At 40.3% G+C, this 24521-nt stretch overlaps 1 protein-coding gene across 2 annotated transcripts in view; it reads left to right on the top strand.

Moving 5' to 3' along the window:
- Positions 1 to 24521, top strand: part of MTMR7 (myotubularin related protein 7) — a 125048-nt gene that overhangs the window by 54480 nt on the left and 46047 nt on the right. For both annotated transcript variants that reach the window (XM_045454899.1, XM_045454908.1), the window contains 4 exons: positions 3047 to 3169; positions 4499 to 4661; positions 13070 to 13227; positions 23020 to 23148. In XM_045454899.1, coding sequence (XP_045310855.1) covers positions 3047 to 3169; positions 4499 to 4661; positions 13070 to 13227; positions 23020 to 23148 — 573 coding nt within the window. The remainder of the gene's footprint in view (positions 1 to 3046; positions 3170 to 4498; positions 4662 to 13069; positions 13228 to 23019; positions 23149 to 24521) is intronic.

Genomic DNA, 24521 nt, shown 5'->3' on the forward strand with positions numbered 1-24521 from the left:
GAAAAGTTAAAACACCATTTCTAAGAATCCAAGACTTCTTTAAATATTAAGAAATGTATTGCTATTATTGGTTATATAGGACTAAAGTAAAAACAAAATATTCATCCAAATACGTATTTAGAAAGCACACTGTTCATTCCTGATGTTCAAAAACCAAAATTCTTAGTAAACTAAGAATAGGTCACTTCCACAATATGATAAAACAAATCATCAAACTCAGTGGTGAAATATTGGAAGTGTTTCCATTAAAAACAGAGGAGTACATGAAAAGATGCTCAACATCATTAATCGTCAGGGAAATGCAAATCAAAATCACAATGAGATGCTTTCTTTTACCTACGAGGATGGATGTAGTAAAAAAGAAAGATTATAAAAAGTGTTGTTGAAGATGTGGAAAAATTGGAACCTTCGTACGTTGGTAGTAGGAATGTAAAATGGTACGCCTGCTTTGGACAATAATGTGTGAGTTCCTCAAAATGTTAAGCAGAGTTACCGTGTGACATAGTAATTCCATTCCTAGGTGTGTGTGTATTGTGTGTGTGTGTGTTCGCGCGTACCTGTGTGTACCCAAGAGAAATGAAAATGAATTTCCTCACAAAAGCTTGTACAAGAATGTTCAAAGCAGCACTATTCATAATAACCAAAAGGTAGAAACAACCCAAATGTCCATCAACTGACAAGTGGAGAAATATAAATGTGACATATCCATATCTATATAATGAAATATTATTTGGCAATAAAAGGAAATGAAGTACTGGTATATTCTACATGGATCAACTTGGATTGAAATGTGGATTGAAAACATGATGCTAAGTGAAGGAAACCAATCACAAAATACAACATACTGTAGGGTTCTCTTTATATGCATTGTCCAGAATAGGCAAATCCCCGGAGACGGAAAGTAGGTTGATGGTTGGGGAAGAAATGAAGAGTGGCTGCTAGTGGATATAGGGTTTCTCTTTGGGGTGATGAAAATGTTTTAAAATTGATTGTGGTAATGGTTGCGTAAGGCTGTGAATATATTACAAACCACTGACCAGCACACTTTCAGTAGGTGAATTGTATGGAATGTGAATTAAATCTCAATAAAGATGTTACTAAAAAAAAAAAAAAGAAATGAAAACATGAGTGACTATTGTCACTGCTATTTAGTATTAGTCGAAGTTTCTGGTTAATGCCATGAAACAAGGAAAGGAAAAGATGTATGAATATCAGAAAAGAAGAAACAAATTATTACCAGAAAAGATTCCTGTCTACCAAGGAGCATCCAAGAGACTTCACTGAAAAAAATGACTAGAAGCAGTAAAAGAATTGGGTAAAGAGGAAGTTGTAAAACACACAAAAATTAGGCTGTAGGCTACTGTCCTTATTGATATAAACAATTTTTATGAATACATAAGAAATGATGATCACTTAGTAGGAAAGTAAACCAATGATATGAAGACCATTTACAAAAGAGATACAATGAGGAATAACCAAGTAGAAGAATGTGGAACATATCAGGGGTGCCTGGATGGCTCAGTCAGCTGAGTGTCCGATTCTTGCTCGTCTCCGGTCACGATCTCACAATTCGTGGGTTCAAGCCCCCCATTGGACTCTGTGCTGACAGCGTGGAGCCTGCTTGGGATTCTCTCTGCCCCCATCCCCCGCTCCTTCCAGCTTGTGCTGTCTCTGTCTCTCTCAAAATAAATAAATTAATTAATTAAAAAAAAAAGAATGTGGAGCATATCAGTAACAGAGTAACAGAAGAAGTACTTTTTACAACCATGAGCTGGTAGGTTAAGACCCTGTTGTTGAACTAGCATCTTTCACATCCATAGGCCTTCACAAGGCCTCAGGACTCATGCCACCACCTCCGGCTAAATCGTATGAATAAAAGAATATTTTAAATACCTCATTCTTTATTTACCTCCTCAGATCCCTGAAAACTGGGAAGAAGTAGGGTAGGAAGGCTGGTTTGGTTCCAGGGCTCAGAGAAGAGTGGGGCAATGGAGCGTCTCAAGTGCTGTTTGACTTGGGTGTCCTGACGAGTGCTCGTTAGGTCTGGTACCCCCCTAGGTCTAGGTCTTCCCTGGAGCAGCTGGGAAGCTCTGCACTCCCCAAATACAGCAGGGCCCCAGCGTCCATTTTAGACTGAAGACTGGAGCCAATATGATTTACTAATCCCTGAAGCTGCCTCACAGAATTGAGTAACCATCCTGACTTGGGTGAGAGCTGAGCCAGTGTCTGTAGAAGGTTGATCCTGGGAAGTAGTAAGTGGCATTGCCAAGCTGCCATCATTACAGGAATGTGCATCAGGTGGTTGTGGTGTCTATGCTTGTTAGTCATAGTTCCTTCAGGTTTTAGTGCCCTGTAGAGGTTGTCTTAGAATTTCCATTCTATTTCATACTGGAATGATCCCACTGCACATGTCCTTGAAACTGCTCTGCTTATGAGAGGTATACTTGATAAAAATTGTTTCCAGAAATCTTTAACCATTCGAAGGTCGGTGGTAAAACTTCCATTTACTAGAGACATTTTATTATAAATGAAAGTGAGCATCTTAATTTGATAGGTGTTCTTTGTAAACATGCAGCACATTCCTTGGATACTTTTTGCTCCCATATGTGATTTTCTTGCTAGTTTATGTGGAAGCAAACTGCTTTGAGGCCATTTCTACTATGGAGAAATACATAGGGAAATACATTACTGTCCTTTTAATAGGCATAATTCATACATGGTTATTGTAAAAATCAGAACTTTGATGCATACACATCCTGCTTTAAATTAGAATTATATACTGAATTAAAAATGCTGACTTAACTTAAAAATACGGAAAGGGTATTCTTAAAGAACAGGTCTATAAATCTGTGGTACATTTAAAATTATATTTTAAGTAATTGGTGAATTTTAATCTTTTGATATACAGAAACATGTCTGAGGTCTAAGTAAAGAGGGAAAGTTCTCAAAATTATATTTTGGATTAAACACAGGATTACCTACTTACTATTAATCTTGATGAATAGTGTTTTGCTTTATTATAACTCTGTCAAAATGATTTCTCTAGGTCGAAAATGTCCGCTTGGTAGATCGAATATCTTCTAAAAAAGCAGCCCTAGGTACTTTGTATTTGACGGCTACTCATGTAATATTCGTGGAAAATGCACCTGACACCAGAAAAGAAACATGGGTATGCAGTCTTTATGTTTGGCTTTACGTGTTTTCTATTGTTTAATGTAACAAGCTTGATCCTCCATTCTTTTGTTTGGCCTCAGGGTGAGGTGGGTGGGCTTTTGGCCTTGGGTGTTCAGAGAACTGTTTTTGGAAGGTCAGCTTTGCCTTTTTCTGCACAGAGTCGAATCCACTTGATCTACTTATTCATTTTAAACACTAATTATTTGAACATCATCAAAGACAGAAATAGCCAGAGATATAAATGCTTCATGTCACAGCTGTTAAGTAGACATTTGAGAATAATCAGTGCCAGATACAGCATTTATGTAGTGCTTTATTTGCAATACATTTTATCTGTAGGTTCCAGTTGTGCAGGCCGTTTAGTCATTTTATTATATTGTCTCCACTTTTCTGATAATTCAAAAGAGAAGAAAAGAAAAGCTAGGGAAGAGTCCTCTTGGCAGGTATTTCTGCTACTTAATAATGAGACCGTTCAATACCTCTTATTTTATATAACCACCCGACCAGGACATTATGACTGGAACCAGAATCCCTGAATTGTAGATTTTTCCCTGTTCTGTATTGCATAGATGTTGCATTTTGAGCAGAAGGGGGCAGGCATTACTTAGTGGGGAAGAATGATGGCGGATCCTGACTACACTTGTGAACGCAGTATAATGTGTAGAGCTGACGAGTCGCTATATTGTACCCCTGGAACTAATGTAACAGTGTGTGTGTCAGCTGTACTCGAACAACAACAACAAAAAGTTACGAATGCTTCCATTGAGGGTGGGGCAGAGACCCCCTCCCGGCAAAACACCAGAGAGATGTACTTCAGCATGATTTTCTTTACCATAAATCTCTTCTGCAGCCTACTTGGCCACCGGCAGCTTAGAAAACAACAGTCTCAAGTTGCTATTGAACTTGAGCGTTCCATGTGGAATTTAGGAGCATGGTGGCACCTCCCAGCGGGGCCATCTCTAACTTCTGTCGGTTGCAAGGTTTATTTTACTAACTTCTCATGACCTTATTTAATTTTAGCTGGTAAGCGCATTCAGCATTTGACCACCACAGTGTTCCCTTACCTGGTCTTGTACAAAATTATATGCTGAGTACTTTGCTCCAAATACTTAGCCCGGATAGCAGAAGGCTTGGTAATGAAAAAAAATGATAGGTTTAGACCGATCTTTCCCAGAGCATCTCAGTTTTGTCATCTGAGTGCAGGTGTTGAGCTAGATAAAGACTGGGGAGTGGTTCTTGTCTGTGTGCCTCAGAGGTCTGTGTTACTTCTTGTTCATTTATCACTGATTTGTGCTTAGATTATCCACATAACTTTTGGTCGTAGATTCTTCACAGTCAGATTTCCACCATTGAGAAACAGGCAACAGCCGCTACTGGGTGCCCTCTGCTGATTCGCTGCAAGAACTTTCAGCTGTTACAGCTCATCATACCGCAGGAAAGAGACTGCCATGATGTGTACATCTCTCTCATACGCCTTGCTCGGCCAGGTAGGGCGGAGGACCTCTGCGTGTCGTATGTGCCCACTCTCCAGTTCCCAAATCATGTTCAAGAAATACATATAAAAACAGGGAGGGGGACAAAACAGAAGAGACTCTTAAATATGGAGAACAAACGGAAGGTTCCTGGAGGGGTTGTGGGAGGGGGGATGGGCTAAATGGGTAAGGGGCATCGAGGAATCTACTCCTGAAATCGTTGTTACACTATATGATAACTACCTTGAATGTAAATTAAAAAATATAAATTAAATAAAAAAAATGAAAAGAATTATGGTGTTGTAGGAATTATATGTTATCCCAGTCCTCAGATGAGGCCAAGAATTCTGAATGATTCTCTGCCTTTTAGGGGTTCCCCCTGAGTTGTTTACTATATGAACCTCTTTCATTATTGTCAGTATTCACTTTATCTTGGCAGAAGGGTTAGAGCATGTTTTCCGTTTGGAGTGAAATCATCTCAGAATGATGCTCTTCCCATACTATGATGATCAAGCCACCTTGCTTAAAGCCTAAGGTAAAACTGACACATTGTTTTTTATGGAAAGCATTGATGTCAGACAGTTCCAGTGCACTTTCCCCTCTTGGGGCTTTCAAGGTTTGGTTTCTTTCTTTTTTTTTTTTTTTTTTAAGTTTATTTATTTATTTTGAGAGGGAGAGAGCAGGGTAAGGGCAGAGACAGAGAGAGAGAGACAGAGACAGAGAGAGAAAATCCTAAGCAGGCTCCACACTGTTAGCACAGAGCCCGATCCAAGGCTTGAACTCATGAACTGTGAGATAATGATGGGAGCCAAAACCAAGAGTCGGACGCTTAACTGACTGAGCCATCCAGGCACCCCTCAAGGTTTGGTTTCTATTGCTTCTCGATGGTAATGTACGTTTCCCAAGGTTGGTATAACTGGACCTTTGTTAACATCACTTATATTCACCATGTGGATATGTTGGTTCTCTTAAACGAAACCTCCTTAAGTGTTGTGGGCAGAACGTTTAGTGGATTTGAAACATAGGTGCTGTTAGTTACTCTCTTGTTCAGTCTCTCAGCTTGAGGTCTTCAGACTTACGGCTTACTGTGCACTTCTCTAGAAGGGTCTCTTGTCTCTCTACGTGGCTTGTATGGGTTGTGCTGTTCTTTTGCCTACAAGAAATAGACGTCTGAGTTTCCTGGGAGAATTCAGTAAAAGTAAATCTTTTATATAAGAGCAATGTCCATGGTAGGGTCACACCAAAGTCACTGATGAGGGAGATGGGATCTGTGTTTACAGTTCCTTTGCTAAATGCTTTTTGATTCAGGGCAAGAGGTTTGATCGTCAGTACTGCAAGAGGTCTGGCTGGGTCCTCCGTTTCTGATAATGTGACCGTATCATCTGCAGATAATGGAGAACTAAAGCTGTCTAATGAAAATAATGCCAGGGAGCTGTCAAAATCTGATCATTTTGCCTCGACTTCGCTCCCCTTTCAAGGCAGCTGGTTGAGGCTCTTTGATCCCTGTGTGCTGCAGAGAACTGCAGAGTTAGCCAGAAAAGCAGTTGAACTTTTTAGAGGGTACACTATAATTGGAAAGAAGTTCTGGGAAGATGTATGTGAGGTTGCGTGCAGCAGGGATTGTGAGGAGAATTGTGTGCCAGCAATTTCTGTGTCACTGATTAATGGGTGTACTGGATAATACTTGTGCTCTGACCGGATTAATGGGATTTAGGAAGAGCCCAGAGAACTGGGAAAGAGCTGAGTGGCTGGAAGGGCAGATGACAGTGGCCGTGAGGGCTCTGGCCGGTGATGACAGCGAGCGCCAGGACTCTCACTGTGAGGGCCCCCAGGGAGGAAGACCTCTGCGTGCCTCACTTTTTAAAACACACACCCTTTCTTAAAGGTGGCGTTTGGGAGTTAGGTGTTAGACACAGCCAGAGAGCAAGAAAGGAAATGATAGTAGTTAATTGAATTAAACCCATTACCTTAGAAGATTTTTAAAAAGCCACCAGCATTTTGAGACGCTGGAATTAGAGATGCCAGTTTACATAAAACATAGTACTTTAATAAGTGTGGGAAGGTGAAATAGAACCCAGAGAGTTTCACAGTTTAATGTGAGAGGCAGGGCTAAAATTAGGACACGTTGCAGCCTTTAACCTTGGAAGCAGGCTTTCGGATCTGGGCGGAGGTAGGGAAAGGTGGAGGGGGTCCCAGCTAGGAGTAGGGGTGGCTTATCAGAGCCATCTCAGGATCTTTTACAAAATACACCTTCCCCCTCCTCTAGGTATATCAGAATGGGTGTGTGTGGGGGTGGGGTGGGGTGTGGTATACTTTGAATCCTGGTAGCACGGTGTAGCTCTCTTTGGTTATTCTGGTTAGTCACCAACACAAATCACCTATTTCCAGCTACCCTTATGGACACACAACTAAACTACAAGGTCCCGTAAAGAACATTTTTTTTTTTTTTTTTTTTTTTTTTTTTACAAAAGAAGAAATGTTTCAGAGTCCATTGAAGTCAAGTCCTATGAAGGAGATATTTTCAGAGCTCATGGGATCCTCTCCTCACTGAATTAGGATTTCTGGGATAAGGGTACATCAAACTACTAAAAATCTAGTGAGCTCTTACTGGTTTGTCTTTTGTGTGAATTCAGATTGGTAAGAATGAAAAATTAATGTAGCCAAATTCAGTAAGCTCTTTAATTCTGAATAAAGAACAATTTAGGTTAAAGTAAAGGTTTGGCCCGATGAAAAATAGATCCAGTATACCAATAAGGATATGTATTTTTCAGATGAAAAGACCCCTGTTTCTCAGAGAGCTTCCATTTTTCCCATGTGCCTACTTCTCTCCTCCAATTTGTTTCTGCTGTTTATTTTTGTATCAATTAGTGTTGGTTGGTCCCTTAACATTTGAACCATCTTCTTTGTTTATTTTACCATTTTTTCTAAACTACAGTGTTTTTTTTCCAGTTCATCTTAGTTCCCAATTCTTTTGCACATTTATTATGATTTTAAAAAATCTCATGACTGACATCATCTTATTTGCTCAGTTTATTTTTATTTAAATATTTTTAATATTTATTATTTATTTTTGAGAGAGAGAGTATGAGCAGGGAAGGCAGAGAGAGAGAGAGAGAGAGAGAGAGAATCCGAAGCAGGCTCCAGACTCTTGAGCTGTCAGCACAGAGCCTTAGGTGAGGCTCGAACTCATGAGTTGTGAGATCATGCCCAGAGCCAAAGTTAGACACTTAACCTACTGAGCCACCCAGGTGCCCCTCATTTGCTAAATTTAACTTTTTATGTCCTAGTCTAAGTCACTGCTGTTATGCAGTGTCTGCGGTTGTAATATTCTTTTTATTGACGACACTTATCTCTGAGTCTAGAAGTTCTTTTCCACTAAGAGCCTCCATAGCCCTGGTGGTTAATTCAAACACTTGTTGGTTGAAAATAGCAGACATCTTTTTCCTCCTCCTCCTCCTTCTCCCCCTCCCCCTTTCTCCCCCTTTTCTTCCTCTTCCTCCTCCTCTTCTTCTTCCTCCTCATTTTTTTTTTTTTTTTTGAGAGAGAGAGAGAGAGAGAGAGAAAGAGAGCTGAGGTTGGGCAGAGAGAGAGAGGGAGAGGGAGAATCCCAAGCCTGGCACAGAGCCTAATGCAGAGCTCGAACCCATGAATGGTGAGATCATAACCTGAGCTGAAATCAAGGGCCTGACGGACTGAGCCACCAGGCACCTCTTCCTTATTTTTCTTCTAGAGCTGTGAAGTCCAGTAGTAGCTGTGTTCTTTCCTGACCCCACTTGAAATGGTTTTTCAACTCCATGTGGGTCCTTGAATGAAGCAGAAGGCTGGGGGCAGGCTAGCTTTCAACTGTTACTTTTGGTTCTGATAAACCTCACAGCGTGTGTCCTCCTGATGACTGTAACTTTCCCCTTCCCAGACCCATCTCCGCACTCTGCTGATGCCCATTCGTGTTTGTTTTTTCCTTTCAATTTTTAAAAAATTTGCAAAAGGGAAGCAGTCAGTAACATAATTGTATTACTCAGGTTTTACATGGGTTGTTGCAAGTTTTCTTTTTCTTTTTAAAGTATTTTTATTATAATATTAAGTTACCTTTTGTTTCTCCCAATTAGTCTATCATGATACTTCCCTCATTTTTTTCCCCTGAAATATTCTGTTTTCATAACCATTTAGCCCGATACCTGGGCAACAAACTAGGTTGTTTTTCTTCCTTTTCTAATTGCTTTGTCTTACCCACAGCTGCCTTATCTGCTCGAGTGAACACCCTTTCCTTTTTTATGGAAGAGAAGGAGCAGAGGTGGGGTGCAGAGACTGGGCCATTTGTGGGCTTGGTGGTTCCAAGTTGAAAGTTGCCACTTGGTGGCATAAATCTTCCCCAGGGAGTGGGAAGAGGGCTTACCTAAGAGCGAAGGCATCAATGAGACCAATAGGTATGGAACTGAGAGCAGAGACGAGTGCTTCCCTGTGTTAAGGGGCACGTGATGAACAGCTGTGCTCAAACGACACAGAGTCCGTCAAAACCTGCATCTTGTTCGCTACCTGCCAAGTCCTGAAACACCAATTTGGTTTTCCTAGAAACATGACCAAGACGCTATCCATTATTATTTTTGTAAGTTTATTTATTTATTTTGAGAGAGAGACTGCAGGAGGGGCAGAGAGTGGGAGAGAGAGACAGAGAGAGAGAGGGAGGGAGGGAGGGAGGGAGCGAGAGAGAGAGAGAGAGAGAGAGAGAGAGAGAGAGAGAATATCCCAAGCAGGCTCTGCACTGTCAGCACAGAGCCCGATGTGGGGCTTGAACTCACGAACTGTGAGATCATGACCTGAGCCGAAAGCAAGAGTCAGATGCTTAAGTGACTGAGCCATCCAGGTGCCCCGATGCTACTCATTCTTAATTTAATGTAGTACTTTAGAAATTGTCTTTTTTCTTTCTGAATAGAGAGAAAAACCTTCAAATCTGCCTTTGCCTAGCATTTGTAAGATTTAAGTAGGTCAATAAAGTACATGCTCGAATGATTTCTACATAACTTTTTCTGAAATTTTTTCTTTTGCTTGGAGGTGCACATTCAGTGCAAAAGCATGTGGGGTATTTGCTTCTTACGGGAGCAGCTGTAGGGGAGAGGCCTTCAGTGCACCTGGCTTAGAAACCTGCTGTCACTAGCAGCAGAAGAGGCTCAGACCTTATGGTGTAAGAAGCCAGTGGAGTATCACATGGCTGCTTTAAGAGACGAAGGTGAGAAATGAGGGATCTGACTTTTCCGAAGCAGGTATGTTCTTTCAGTTCACATTCTGTAAAGACTAGAGATTTCTCTAGCCCTACTTTTGTTTTTAGCTCGCCTACTTGCTGATGACTACGAATTCTGCTAGGTAGGGGTCCCTGGGTGGCTCAGTCATTTAAGTGTCTGACTCTTGGTTTCCGCTCAGGTCATGATCTCACACGTTTGTGAGTTTCAGCCTGGTGTCGGGTTCCGCACTGACATTGTGGACCCTGCTTGGGATTCTCTCTCTCATCCTCTCTCTCTGCCCCTCTCTTGCTTTCTCTCAAAAACGAATAAATAAACTTAAAAAGAATTCTGCTATGTATTTTGCAGAAGATGGAGGTGAGCGGAACAGATCGTTGTGAATGGGAAGTATTCAGTAAAGTTTGCATCTGTGTTAATGGTACTTTATAATTTCTCAGAGCCGGCAGGCCTCAGCTGAAGGCTTCACCTGGGCTGGCCTTTGTGTGAGAAGCTTGCCTACATTAATAAGACTGAGTTTGGGCTGACAAAAATGTGGGTTTCTTTGCCCTCGTGAAGAATTTTAACTTACATTGGGCTGGAGGTATGACTGATCACCCTTTTGCTTAAAAAAATAACACAAAACATTTCACAGTTTTAGTGGTAACCCATTCTAATGCCTCCCAGTTCAGAATTCACGAATGATCTTGTTCACGTCTGCCTTAAGTTATTCCTGCTTTCTGTACCGTGTCTCTGCCTCCTCCCAATGACAGCAGGCATGAGCCCATACGTAGAAAACTCTGTGTCCTCCACTGGTTTTCTTCTTCTACCTTTGCACCTATCTGTAACTACTTAACGAAGGGCACTTAGCTTCCATTACTAACCCTGTCTTCATAAGTTCTGCTTTCACTGAGGGAACCGAGGCTTTCTCAAGAGATTCTGTTGCCCTCTTAAACAAATTGCATTTGCGGTTAACATTATGATATCAGAGGCCTGAGTCATGAAAATGGTACTGAGAGATGGAAAAGATGTGTCAGTGTCGAGCCATTGGTTCCCAGAAATGGATCTCAATTTTTTGTGCTGTCTGCTCAATAAGCTAAGATTACAAGAAACAGTTCCTACTGAGAGCATCTTTTCTGTGTTTGTACAGATAGCTGTAGGTGTGTATTTTCTTATTGATTGAAATCGTCCATATTCTAAAGTTTGAAGTTTAGAATATATGATATCAAGAGAAACTGAACTAGAACATAGTTTATCTTACAGGTACACTATAGTTGTTTGCTTCTTTTTTGTTTTTTTTTACAAGAAAGACTACATGTCTAATGAAAAATATGACCCTTATCTTTCTTCTTCCATGTAGATGAGTCATTTCAATGGTAATCACAAGCCTGAAACTGAGTTTAGATCTTAGGCTGCCTGTGTGTTGCTGTGGCCTTTTGCTGGTGGTGAGGTCCTTGACTGGGTCTCCAGACGCATGTTGAAGAGCAGTTAAATTATCCATATCTGAATGTCATCAACAGATTAAGGAATAAATGAGGGGACCTCAGAAAACTGTGAGGAGAAAAAAAAGCTATTGGAAAAAAAGAGGAAGGTTAAGAGGATGGAACAAGGAAAGAAAAGACACAAAAGTGGTCCGTCTGGGGAGAAGAGAGAAGGATGTGCCTTAGACGGGCAGTGCGTGTGCTTTGGAGAACGCACTCTACGGCCAGGTTGCCTAATTTCAATCCAGAGTCCCCATTTATTAGCTCTGTGGCCCTGGGGATGTTCCTTAACCACTTTTTGCCTCAGATTTCTCATCTGGAAAATGAGGCCCATCGTAAGGTAATACATTTGTTAAGAACAGAATCTGGAATGAAATACGGGTTTAGTGAGTATCAGCCATGATTTCTCCTTACTAGCGATGTGTGGATCTGCACTATCCAATATGGTAGCCAGCACCTGCCTGTGGCCGGTGAGCACCTGACATGGAGCTAGCATGGAATTTCAAAGACGCTGTGAAGCAAGATAGATATAATATTAATAAGTTCTATATTACGCACATATTGAAATAATATTTGCATATATTGGGTTACCAATAAAATATATTAGTAAAATTAATTTCATTGTTTCTTTTTAGTTTTTTAATGTGGTTTCAAGGGCATTTTAAGTGACATGTGTGGCTTGCGTTACATTTCTGTTGAGTAGCACTGGCCTAAATGCTTCCTTCAACAGGGCGAGACTGGAGCAAGAAAGTCAAATTTTAGCTTTAAATGGGGAAGGCTGTGGAGCTTGGGCTCACAAGCAGAAAGGGTGTTACATAAAGACAAAGACATCCTTGCAGAATTGCAAGGAGAGTTTCGTTGTACATCCTTAAATTTGCCCTTCATGACCAGGGTGCTTGACACTATGAATTGATTTTTTTATTAATCCTATGAATTTTGTATGAGCACTGTAATTATGACATTGATGTGTTTGCTAAAAGTTCAGATGTTTTCCGGGCAAACACTTAAATACATTACACAGGCTTTCTTTAAATTTTTTTTAATGTTTATTTTTGAGAGAGAGAGAAAGAGAGTGTGTGCGAGCACGAGTGGGGGAGGGGCAGAGAGAGAGGAAGACACAGAATCTGAATCAGACTCCAGGTTCTGAACTGTCAGCACAGAGTCCGATGTGGGGCTTGAACCCACAAACCGTGAGATCGTGACCTGAGCCTAAGTCAGACACTTAACTGACTGAGCCTCCCAGGTGCTCCTACATCCCACAGCCTTTCAATTGCTGTTTCTTTTTTGAATATTGTGAGCATCAAAATATGACAGTGGTCCGGGCCTCTCTTTACCTCTGAGAAGCCGTCCCAAATCCAAGCTCGATATACATAAACAAACTGAGTTCTTGATGTCTAATGATACATACATTCTTAATTAATTTTTAAGTTCCATTTCTTGTATGGTCTGGAGAATATGTTTGCCTTCCAAAGAAACTTTAAAGAAAGCACACAATGGAGAAGTCCTTGTTTCTGAAAGGAAAGAAGTGTTTGCAAAGTTGAGTTGGTTTGTCCCAAGGTCTTCATGGTGTTGTCGGGAGGAGGTGGGCGTACCTACCCAGAGAGGGTGTCCCAAGGGGCCAGGAGCCGGACTGGCCTCTTGATGTACTCTAGCCCAGACAGTCTGCTTCTGGGGAGATTTGGTTCTAGTTTTGGCTTAGCTTGATTTGGCTTTATTCTCCCTTTTCTTGCAGTGAAATACGAGGAGTTATACTGCTTTTCATTCAACCCCAAGCTGGATAAAGAAGAAAGAGAACAGGGTTGGATGCTGATCGATCTCAGTGAAGAATACAAGCGAATGGGCCTCCCTAATAATTATTGGCAGCTCAGCGATGTGAATAGAGACTACCGAGTGAGTGCAGGCATCTAGTGAAATCTAGATGCTTAATCCAAGTGAACTCCTGATTCCCGTAGCTTAGCATGACTGACTTAATCTCCTTTAATTTCTTAGCTCTTTGTAGATACAGATCTGTAGATTTGCAAGTCTCCCCTGGTTATTACCAGCTACATTTCCTACCTGCACCGGAATCAGAAAGTTTGGAAACTTAGAGACCTCCCCCACCCCCCGACACACAAACCCTTCTCCTAATGTTTGAGGAAACGGAAACTCAGAGAAGTCCAGTGGCCTCATGGCCAGGCAGTGGGTGGGAGAGCAGGCCAGGGCCAAGTTCTCCTGTCAGCTCTTTTTATAGTGTGGTGAGTGATTAGTGGGGAAGTCACAGAGACTCTGATGGCAGTCTGGCACCAGCTCCTCTCTGTACTCACTGAACTCTTGATTGGTACACAAGGTCACCAAGAGGCTTCCCTAGAGAAATGTGGCGAGATGTGTCTACGTTTACAGAAAGGCCTATGGAGAGGAAGGGAGGCAGAAGGGGCAGAACCAATGCTGTATCGTCCCTAATGATGGGCTTACAAATCAGTGTTGGTTTCCCTATGAAGTTTTTAAATATTTTAAGTAATAAAAGTAGCATAAGAACGTTGCAGAGAATTTATAAAATAAAAAAGAACATTACCCTCACATTCTTTTGTTAGGTTTTAAAATTTTACTTCAGATTTTTTTCTCGTCTGCATAATTTAATGTCTTTTCTTATATAAGTAATGCATTGAATAATTTAAAATTGGAAAATACATAGGAAAAGGAACTGTTTGAATGTATGTAATGCAAATGGAATCATACAACACATGCCTTGTGTTCTGCTTTTCCTCACACATCATATTGCATTTTCCTGTCAATAAATATATTTTATATAATTTAAAAACATCATATAACAATTGTGTAGTATGACTGTCATATTCTGTCTACCTAATCTCCAATTTTTAGACATTCAGATTATTATTATTTTTCGCTATTTAAAAAATTTTTTTTTAACGTTTATTTATTTTTGAGACAGAGAGAGACAGAGCATGAGCAGGGGAGGGTCAGAGAGAGAGGGAGACACAGAATCTGAAATGGGCTCCAGGCCCTGAGCTGTCAGCACAGAGCCCGACGCGGGGCTCGAACTCACGGACCGTGAGATCATGACCTGAGCCGAAGTCGGCCGCTTAACTGACTGAGCCACCCAGGTGCCCCTATTTTTCACTATTTTATTTATTTAAAAAAAAAATTTTTTTTTAACATTTATTTCTTTTTGAGACAGAGAGAGACAGAGCATGAATGGGGGAGGGGCAGAGAGAGAGGGAGACACAGAATCAGAAGCAGGCTCCAGGCTCTGAGCCATCAGCCCAGAGCCTGACGCGGGGCTCGAACTCACGGACCGCGAGATCGTGACCTGAGCTGAAGTCGGACGCTCAACCGACTGAGCCACCCAGGCACCCCATCACTATTTTAAATAACATAGTGAGAACATCCTGGTAACTATATCTTTGCCCATGTTAAAATTCTTTTTAAAGACAGATTCCTAAAGGTCAAATTTCTGTGTCAAAAACTTTACACAAATTTTTGTACACATTGTCAGCAAGAACTGCAGATTTATATAAATTCTCAGCAGCTGTGTATGAGAAGGCTTGATTTCTTGTGCCCTCACAGGGAAAGAGTTTCGTTCTTAAACAATTTTCTTGACAATTTGATAGTGGGACAAGCAATTTCTCAATTTAACTGACATGCTTTGATTTCTTGATTGTAGATTTGTATATGCTTCTTGGCCATTTACACCTTATCTCCTGTTAATTGGCTACATTTTTAAAAATTTTTATTATTAAAGCATTGTTGACATACAGTGTTATACTAGTTTTTGGTGTGCAGCATAGTCATTTGGCTATTGTACACATTATGTGATGTCCAGCCCGGTAAGTATAGTCACCGCACATCATTACCACAGTATTGTTGACTATATTCCCTTTGCTGCACTTTTCATCTCTGTGACTTATTTATTTTATAGCCAGAAATTTGTTCCTCTTAATCCCTTTCACCTATTTCTCCCATCCTTCCACCTCTCCCCTCTGGAAACCACCAGCTTGCTCTCTGTATTTATGAGTCTATTTCTGTTTTTTGTTTGTTTCTATGTGTGTGTTCATTTGTTTTGTTTTTTATATTCCACATATAAGTGAAATAATGTGGTATTTGTCCTTCCCTATGTGACTTGTGTTTTACTTAGCAAAATGCCCTCTGGGTTCATTTATGTCACAAATGGCAAGATCGCATTCATTTTTATGGCTGAATAATATTCCTCTGTGTGTGTGTGTGTGTGTGTGTGTGTGTGTATACACACACACCACATTTATTCTATTCATTTATCTATTGATGGACGCAAATTGCTTCCATATCTTGGCCATTGTAAGTAATGCTATAATGAACAGAAGGATGTATATGTATTTTTGAATTAGCGTTTTTGTTCTCTTTGGGTAAATACTCAGCAGTAGGATTGCTCGGTCGTATGGTATTTCTATTTTTAATTTTTTAAGAAACTTGCATACTGTTTTCCACAGTGGCTGCAACAATTTACATTTTCACCAACAGTGCATGAAAGTTCCCTTTTCTCTACATCCTTGCCAACACTTGTTATTTTTTGTCTTCTTGATACTAACCATACTGACTGGTGTGAGATGATACCGTTGTGGTTTTGAGCTGCATTTTCTTGATGATTAGTGATGTTGAGCATCCTTTCATGTGTCTCCTGGCCATTTGTGTGTCTTCTTTGGAAAAAAATAGCTGTTTAGGTCCTATGCCCATTTTTTTTCCTGGGATTATTTTGATTTTTTGGTGTTGAGTTGGGTAAATTTTTTACATATTTGGGGTATTAACCTCTTATGTATATTATTTGCAAATATCTTCTCCCATTGTTTGTTTTATTGGTGGTTTCCTTTGCTGTGCAGAAGCTTTTTATTTTAGTATAGTTCCAATAGTTTATTATATAAATATAGTAATAATTAGCTATATATATATTTGATTGCTAGCCATAGTAGTAAAAACAGTATGGTCCTGGGACAAAAACAGACACATAGATGAATGCTCTTAAACCTCTCTAAAGTGCCCTCCGGATCACCCCCTGCTCCAGTGCCACTGACTGAAGTCTGGTGTTATCCTTCCCTTGTTTGTGTATAATGTGTCTACATTTGTAAGTAGTAATATGTGGTATTATTTTGTGTGTTTTTATGCTTTCTACACATGGTATTGTGCTGAATGTCGTTTGCTGAAACTTGATATTTCACTCAACATTGTATTTGTGAGATTCATTTCAGTTAATAAACACATCTATAATAGTTACCACATGCCACTGTTCTAAAAAGCCTGACAACTGTTAGCAGTACCATGTGGTAGGTGTTGTTAGTATCCCTGCATTGCAGATGTAGAAACTCAGGCATAGACCAGTTAAGTAACTGTCCAAGACCCAGAGAAGTTCAGAAACTGTTGATACCTTTAGCTCTCATTCATTCATTTTTCACTATTGTATCATATTATATTTTACAAATATACCATAGTTCTAAAAGTTATTCTTATCCTTGTCTCCTTCTCTCTCTCTTTTTGTTTTATCATCACAAAGCTGTTAACTGGCTAATACATGACTCATGGTTGAGCGTTTCCATCTAGGAGTAGAATTTCTGAGTTAGAGGGTATGTGCATTTTAACATTACTAGATATTGCCAAATTCTTTCCCAAAGTGTGTACGTGGACTTAACAGACCTGACAGCAAGATATACAAGTTCTCACTACTCCACAGACTCACCAACAGTTGGCATTGACATTATTTGGTGATACACCTACTCATTGATCTAGCAGTATTACTTTTGGGCATTTATTGTAAAGAGTTAATAGCATACACACATGATGTACACGGTGATTTATTCAGGCATTGTTTGTAACAGCATATCTTAGAAGAAACTAAAATTTCTTAATAGAGGACCAGTTAAATAATTTTTGCTCTATCCATATAATTAAATTAGTATGTAACCATTAAAAAAATGTGGAAGATATTCATGTACTAATAAGGAGAGATTATTAAAGTATATTGTTAGTTTCAAAAAAGCAAGGCAGAGAAGCACCTGGCTGGCTCAGTCAGTGGAGTGTGTGACTCTTAATTCTGGGGTTATAACTTCAAGGCCCACATTGGGTGTAGAGATTACTTAAAAAATAAAATATTTTTAAAAAAGCATTAAATATAGTGTGACATCTGTTATCTGAAAAAGAGGGAGAAAAATAAGAATATATATTTGTATGTATGCAATTGCTCCAAAATGATAACCTGGAGAATAGGTGGGAATGGGGTGAACAGAACACAAGGATATGCACCTTTTTTGTATTGTTTCGTGTTTTTAACTATGTGAAATTATTAATCAAAAAATTAAATTAAAAAAATGCCAGTGTTATTGGTGTGAAGTTGATACCAGTGTGGTTTTACTTCCATCTTCCACATCACTGACAAGTTTGACCTTATGTTTATTGGCAATTCACGTTGGCTCTCTATGACTTGCCTGTTTGTTATTTTTGATCCTTTTGTTCCATAAGATTATTTGTCTTTTTCTTATTGAAAAGACGTATGTTAACATTTATAGATGTTACAAATATCTCCTCTCAGGAGACATTTTTACATACTATTCCTGGGGAATCGTTGGGTCCTCAGAAGTTTTGAATTGTCAGTGTTTACTATTTTGTTTCAGGTTTCAGCATATTGTTGTTGTTGTGTTTTTTTTTTAAAATCCTGGCCTACTTGCTAAACTCTATCCCAGTTTGATGCTGTATAATATTCATAATTACATTTATATTAGTTATGGTTATTATGGTTTTCTAGTAAATTTTGATGTTGTAGAGGTCAGTTCCTTCCACATAATTCTTCTGATGTCATGAATTTATAGATTATTTGGGATAGAATGGATACGTGATACTGAATTTTCTTCAAAATTACATTTAAATCTAACAACCATAATCTTACACCGTGAGTAGACATTTGGGGCTTCTTTGTCTCCATCATTATGAAACATGTGGCAATGGATTTTTAGCCTTGAAATGAAAGGGAGGAAAATCCAAGTTTAGTAAAGAAAATTGGGTACCTTTTGAAATTTTTCAAAAATATGACACGCCTTTGAGTGAGAAAGAAAATGAATCTAGGCTGCATCTTGTGGAATAATATTTTCTTGGAGACACAAGTTCTTCCTATTTTTGAAGAGATTTCCTTCTAGAACTAGTAGCACAAACATGACTCATATTTAGTCACTTATGTCCTACATGTGGAGACTGCAAAACATGAGTTAGTCAGCATTTCTTTTCAAAAGTAACATGCAGCAAACCCAAACTAACAACCAAAGGATTGTGTTGAAGCAGAAAAGGTGAAAACCTAGGGGATTTTCTGATTTTACTAATATGATGGAAATAGTGAGAAAGACGATGTGCCCTTCTCTATTACCAACTTAGAAATATAATAAAAGTTGATTCAAAAACTTTCTGACTCACAGTCCATTGAGAAAGTTGTGGCATCATGCATTACTTTGTTTTCACCTCATAGTTGAGAAAATGTTTACTTCTTCCTCCCTTCTTTTACAAGAGTTATGTCTTTCTTCTTAGAAAGAAACAGGTTCAGAACCTGTGCTGCCCTTTTCTGTGTGTGTGATGTTTTGAGACTAATTACCACCACCACCACCATCATCCTTATCATCAACTCTGTCATCATCCCTATGAGTCCTCTTTATAAGACTTGCCTGTGATAGTCTAACTCTCAAAGTGTAGATTTCCCTTTGTACGTAACTCCTAAAATTGTCTTTCTTAAATAAAATAATTATCATTCACTACTTAGGTTAAAATTTTAACCTGTTTCTCTTGGAATAAAATTTAAAATATAGTAGGAACCAGTAATTTACAATCTTGTCGATTTCCATTTTCTACAGCTATATTTTGTGTGCTACATATTATTTTATTATATTTATATGTAAATTGTTTTAGGCAACTCACACCCTCCTTCTCCCCTAATATTATATCATAAATTCCTTAAAATAAATTTTAGATAATGTTTAAGAAGAAAGCTGTCTATATAGATACAAGGCTCTGGCAACTAACTCTCCAAAGTGCTCAGCTGAGTGGTCCTCCATAGATACAGAGGTCTAATCAAGACATCTCGGATGGCATCTCAGGTGGATACTACCTTGCAATGGTAAATGAATTTACTGCAAGATTATAACTGGGTCAAAAGAGATCAACTTTCCTGGGAATGCGAAGTCCTTGAAGCCAGTGGCTCTTTTGTTATTCATTACTGCCCCAGCACCTAACATAATGCCTGGCACATATTAAGTATTCAGTAGACAACAATATCATACTAAAATCATCAACAACATTGTACTATAATCATCAAACTTGCTAAGTAAGAGACTAGAACTTAATAATCCCAACCACTGAAAAGAAATGATATTCATGTAATGTGATAGAGGCGCTGATTATCACTACAGTGGCAATCATATTACTGTATATAAATGTATCAAATTAACATGTGTACACCTTAAATTACACAATGGTATATGTCAAATATATATATTTTTAAACTAGTTGAATGAGTGAAACAACTATCCAAAGAGATTTTCCGGGCAAGGCTAAAAAACCAAGATAGGCAGGCACTCTTGGCAGGCTAATTTGTTTAGTGGAGGACAAAGAAAATCATTTCCTTATTAATAAAAAAAAAAGTACGCAGAAATGATTTTAACTTATTCTGCCTTCATTGGCTTGAGCAGCTAATGTAAAGAAAGAAAATTCAGAAGAAAAGCTTTAGGTACTTTTCTGAACTCCCATTCTCTCTGAATTTTCCTACGTAATTTTCCAAACCAGACAAAATTTGGGGACGTGCATTGATTAGTTTCAGAATTTGGTAGCCTAAATTGCACCATGCTGTGCATTATTCATTGTCAGAATTTTTACTATGACTGCGTGAGCTTATTGCAAAAATGAGAGTGGTCAGTGCTATCCATGACTGTTTTTTAAATTTCTCTGTGAAAGTGCCATCTGCTTTCATGAACGCAGGGTGGATTCACTTTTTTTTCCAGCCTGGTTAAGAATTTGTATCTTGAAACCTGAGCTAATAGACACCACGAGTCTTACTTTTTTCCAAAGGTATTTTAGCTTCTCTTAGAGCTTCCCATGCAAGAGCTTATCAGAATGTCCATATTTCAGTTCTTAACCTTGAACTCTTTTTCACCTTGACTCAGTACTCTGGGGGAAGCAGGAGCCCCTGTAAATGGCATTGGTGTGTCCCTAGAGGGGAGGCCATGACCACCACCGACTGGGTTGAGGTGTTAAGCTCTTGGTGTTTGCTCATGCTAACCAAAAAGGTCTACGTTGCCTTCACTGTGGAGAGAAAGGGCCCAGGTCTTCTTAAAGGGCAGGAAAGTTTTTCCTGCTCTTCTGGTGAAGAAAGAGGACCCGGAGTGGATAGCAAATGGTCAGGTCCCTAAGTAGATTGGGTCCAGGAGTATTAAGGACAGTGAGTTCTGGGTGTTTCTCTCTCCTTTGGTCCTACACCAGGTATGGTGCACATAAAGGCTCCAGCGTGACACAAGCTGGGCATCCTCTGGCTGTGGGAGGCCATAAGAGGACCTGACAGGAACTCCACGGTTCCTAGCTCACCTCTTTGTTACTCAGAAAGGCTGTGTGTAATAGGCATGTTGAGAAATCTCACCTATTACTTCCTTACTTAATTTAATCATAACTTTGCAATTCCTTAGTGTTGTATAGTGAAGAAAGTAGGTGATTCCCGCCTTACTGAAAACCTCCCAATTTCCTTTTTAAAACTTATTTTAAGGAAATGTTGTAAGTCTGGTACAACGATTACATGTCTCTTGAACTTCAAGCTAGCGGGTGTGTCCTGTCTAGTGACATTCTAGCCGACTGACTGAAGAGAGGTGCAGGTGCCAGATTTGCATGGGGAGGAGGGTGTAGTGTCTTGTGGTAGTAATTCCAGTAAGAACCCTCTGCGTCCAGCTAGGTTGGACCATCTATTCTTGGGGCAAGATTTTCCTCCAGAGTATCAGTGTCCCCGGTACGGGATTTCCTCCGGAGTGTCAGTGCTGGAGCCTTGAAGTCTCTGAAGTCTTTGATAATCTTCCCTGAAATGTCTTTGGCTCAATGGTGAAATTACACTTGGAGCCTGAGAACGTCACTTTTGTGGTCCTTTTATCTCCTGCTCAGTGTCGTGCACCAGTCTGGTAACTAAGACAGTGGAGGCAGGTCGGGGTGGGGAGGTACCATCACAGGACGATTTTCATGAGCTGTGGAGAGGAGGCTTGGCTCTTGCTTGGGGTGGGTTTCTGTTGCCTTCAGTTCCATCTTTGTAGAGGAGTGAGTGTGGGCTGGAGGTAGACCGAGGACAGGCAGCTAATGCATTTCCCTGTTGTTACTGCTCCTTGAGGACTCTTGAAATGGCCAAGAAGAAGGTGCTTGACTTCTGGAAAATAGCAGCCACTTTGGCGAACTCCAGGGAAATGCCATCTAGGCGATCTTCACATTGAAAAAAGATCGACTGGCTGATGTCAAAGCGAAATACATACTGAGCCACACGTCAGCGATTACTGTTGCTACCTCTAACATTTTTGTTAGACCTAGTGGTTTATAAAGTGCTTTGTCGTGGGTGTTACCTGAGTTGATCTTTACATCGACCTGTCGGGTATTATTTCTGTGTGTCATCAGTTTCAGAGGTCAGTGTAGTTTGACATTCCTGAAGGTCATGAAATTGGCAGATTGCAGCTACATTCTGAAATGCTGATTCTGACTGAATCACAAGATCATTCCAAGGCTCCAGAGTTTACACTGTGGGAATCACCACTAGTGATGGGCAGAAAGAATAAAATCATTTCTTACCATCTATAAAATCAACATGTAAGAAACGGAAATAAAGCTGTTAAATTGTGTGGTACTAAGTCAGATCTAGAGAGTTACCTGAGCTGGAAGTGCAGGGAGGAAATTTCTTGAAGGAGGTGGAGTTAGGTTGTCCCTCGAGAATGGAGGAGATTTGGGAAAACCCAACGGAAGAAGTTTCTAGGGAGGGCACTGGCTAGACTGCTTTCTTGGAGGCAGGAGTGCACATGTTGTGTGCTGGGGACAGAGAAATGGCCCCGGGGGCTCACCCCTGGTGCTTGCCTCCCACTGTCAGGCTATCTTTCACTCAAAACAGGCAGCGAAATTGTTTTCAGCTCCCAGGATGCCGAATTATAATTTGTCCCTTCTTGAGGTGAGAAATGCCCACCTGTCCCTGTCTTGCTTCTCGCAGTGCCCGTAGACAGAATGGGCAGTGCACAAGGACAGGTTGCTAAAGAGTGTTTGCTTCTCTTTGTGAGGATTTTCATGGAATCACCAGCTCTTCATTTCTCCGAAGTAGCTGTTGGTAACTCGGTTAAGAAAACGTCGGGGCGCCTGGGTGGCGCAGTCGGTTAAGCGTCTGACTTCAGCCAGGTCACGATCTCACGGTCCGTGAGTTCGAGCCCCGCGTCAGGCTCTGGGCTGATGGCTCAGAGCCTGGAGCCTGTTTCCGATTCTGTGTCTCCCTCTCTCCCTGCCCCTCCCCCGTTCATGCTCTGTCTCTTTCTGTCCCAAAAATAAATAAACGTTGAAAAAAAAAAAATTTTAAAAAGAAAACGTATATGCGCAATGTATAAGTATGCTGAATGGAATTTCTTGTGGCAGTTCACAAAGCATTACTGGATTGCCTAAAAATTCCCCTTGTGTTTTCCGTGACAGGTTTGTGATTCTTACCCTACTGAACTGTATGTTCCCAAATCGGCCACAGCACACATCATCGTGGGGAGTTCCAAATTCCGGAGCAGACGGCGATTTCCTGCCCTTTCTTACTACTATAGAGATAACCACGTAAGTCTCAAGGCATGCTTTTGTTTTATGCTTTGCTTTTCTTGTTTTATCATAAACAGGCACTCTCTAGCAGTGTTCTGCTGTGTGCGTGTGTGTTTGGGTTCTTAAAGGGATGTGGATATTGCTGTATGTGGCATGACACAACACAACTATGCTTGAACTCTTACCTTATGTAGAAGTCGACCTTTCATGTTTATTTGATAATAAAGTAATGGGGATACAGTCAGAAAACAGTTAAATGTAATCATTCAATCCTTTTTTTTTTTAATTAAAAAAATTTTTTTGTTGATGTTTTTATTTATTTTTGAGACAGAGAGAGACAGAGCTTGAGCAGGGGAGGGGCAGAGCGAGAGGGAGGCACAGAATCCGAAGCAGGCTCCAGGCTCTGAGCTGTCAACACAGAGCCCGATGTGGGGCTTGAACTCAGACCACAAGATCATGATCTGAGCCAAAGTCAGATGCTCAACCAACTGAGCCACCCAGGTGCCCCAACCTGTCCTTTTCTAAGTGGTCACCTCGGACAGCTCTTGTGCTTATTCCAACAGTGCTGGAGATCCTTCGAAACACCTGCTTTAGAAAAGCTCCCGGAATCCATGGCACCTTCTTTTTTTAATGGCACACTTTTTTGAGTGTCCTCTGCATAAGATATCTTTGTTTATGGAGAATGGGTTTTATTTTTAAAATATTGTTTATAAAAGCTAGGATTCGATTTGTCTGCCGCTAACAGAGACTCTAAGTAAACGCTGCATTAAACAAGATAGAACTTTTTTTTCTCTCACATAACACTCCAGAGGTGGGCAGTCCAGGCCTGGAATCCTGTTTTCCACTACTCAGCCCGCAGGGACCCAAGCTCCTTGCACCCTTCTGCTCTGCCTTTCCTAGTCTTTGGCGCAAATTGAGGGACATAGTAGATGACTTAGTAGCAGCCATCACTTCCACAGAGCAGCAGGTGGAGGAGGGCTAATGAGCCCTCACAGCTTTCCGAGGAAGCCTCCAGAAACTGCCGTGAGACTTCTGCTCACAGAAGTGATGAACTGCACAGGGCAGGCGAGAAAATGCAGTCTTAAGGGTAACCGTGGAAACAACTAAAACTTGTTCCATTTCTATGAAGGACAGGAAAACAAAAACAGGAGTCCACAATGGCCCTTGCCACACATTTCAGGAATTACTTGATCTTAGCCAGGTGAAAAGTTTGGTTTTCAAGCTAGATGTTATAGTTGTTGATTGAAAGCCAAGTTAATAGCCATAAATCATTATAACAGATGTCTGTGAGTGTGTATGCACATGCATGTACCATTGGGCAGGGGGGTCGGGTAGGTGCTGTGTCTGATTCTAGAAGGAGGTTTCCAAAAATACCGTGAACAATGCCATCT

The sequence above is a fragment of the Leopardus geoffroyi genome, chromosome B1 (genome assembly GCF_018350155.1).
Source record: "Leopardus geoffroyi isolate Oge1 chromosome B1, O.geoffroyi_Oge1_pat1.0, whole genome shotgun sequence".
Lineage (NCBI taxonomy): Eukaryota > Metazoa > Chordata > Mammalia > Carnivora > Felidae > Leopardus > Leopardus geoffroyi.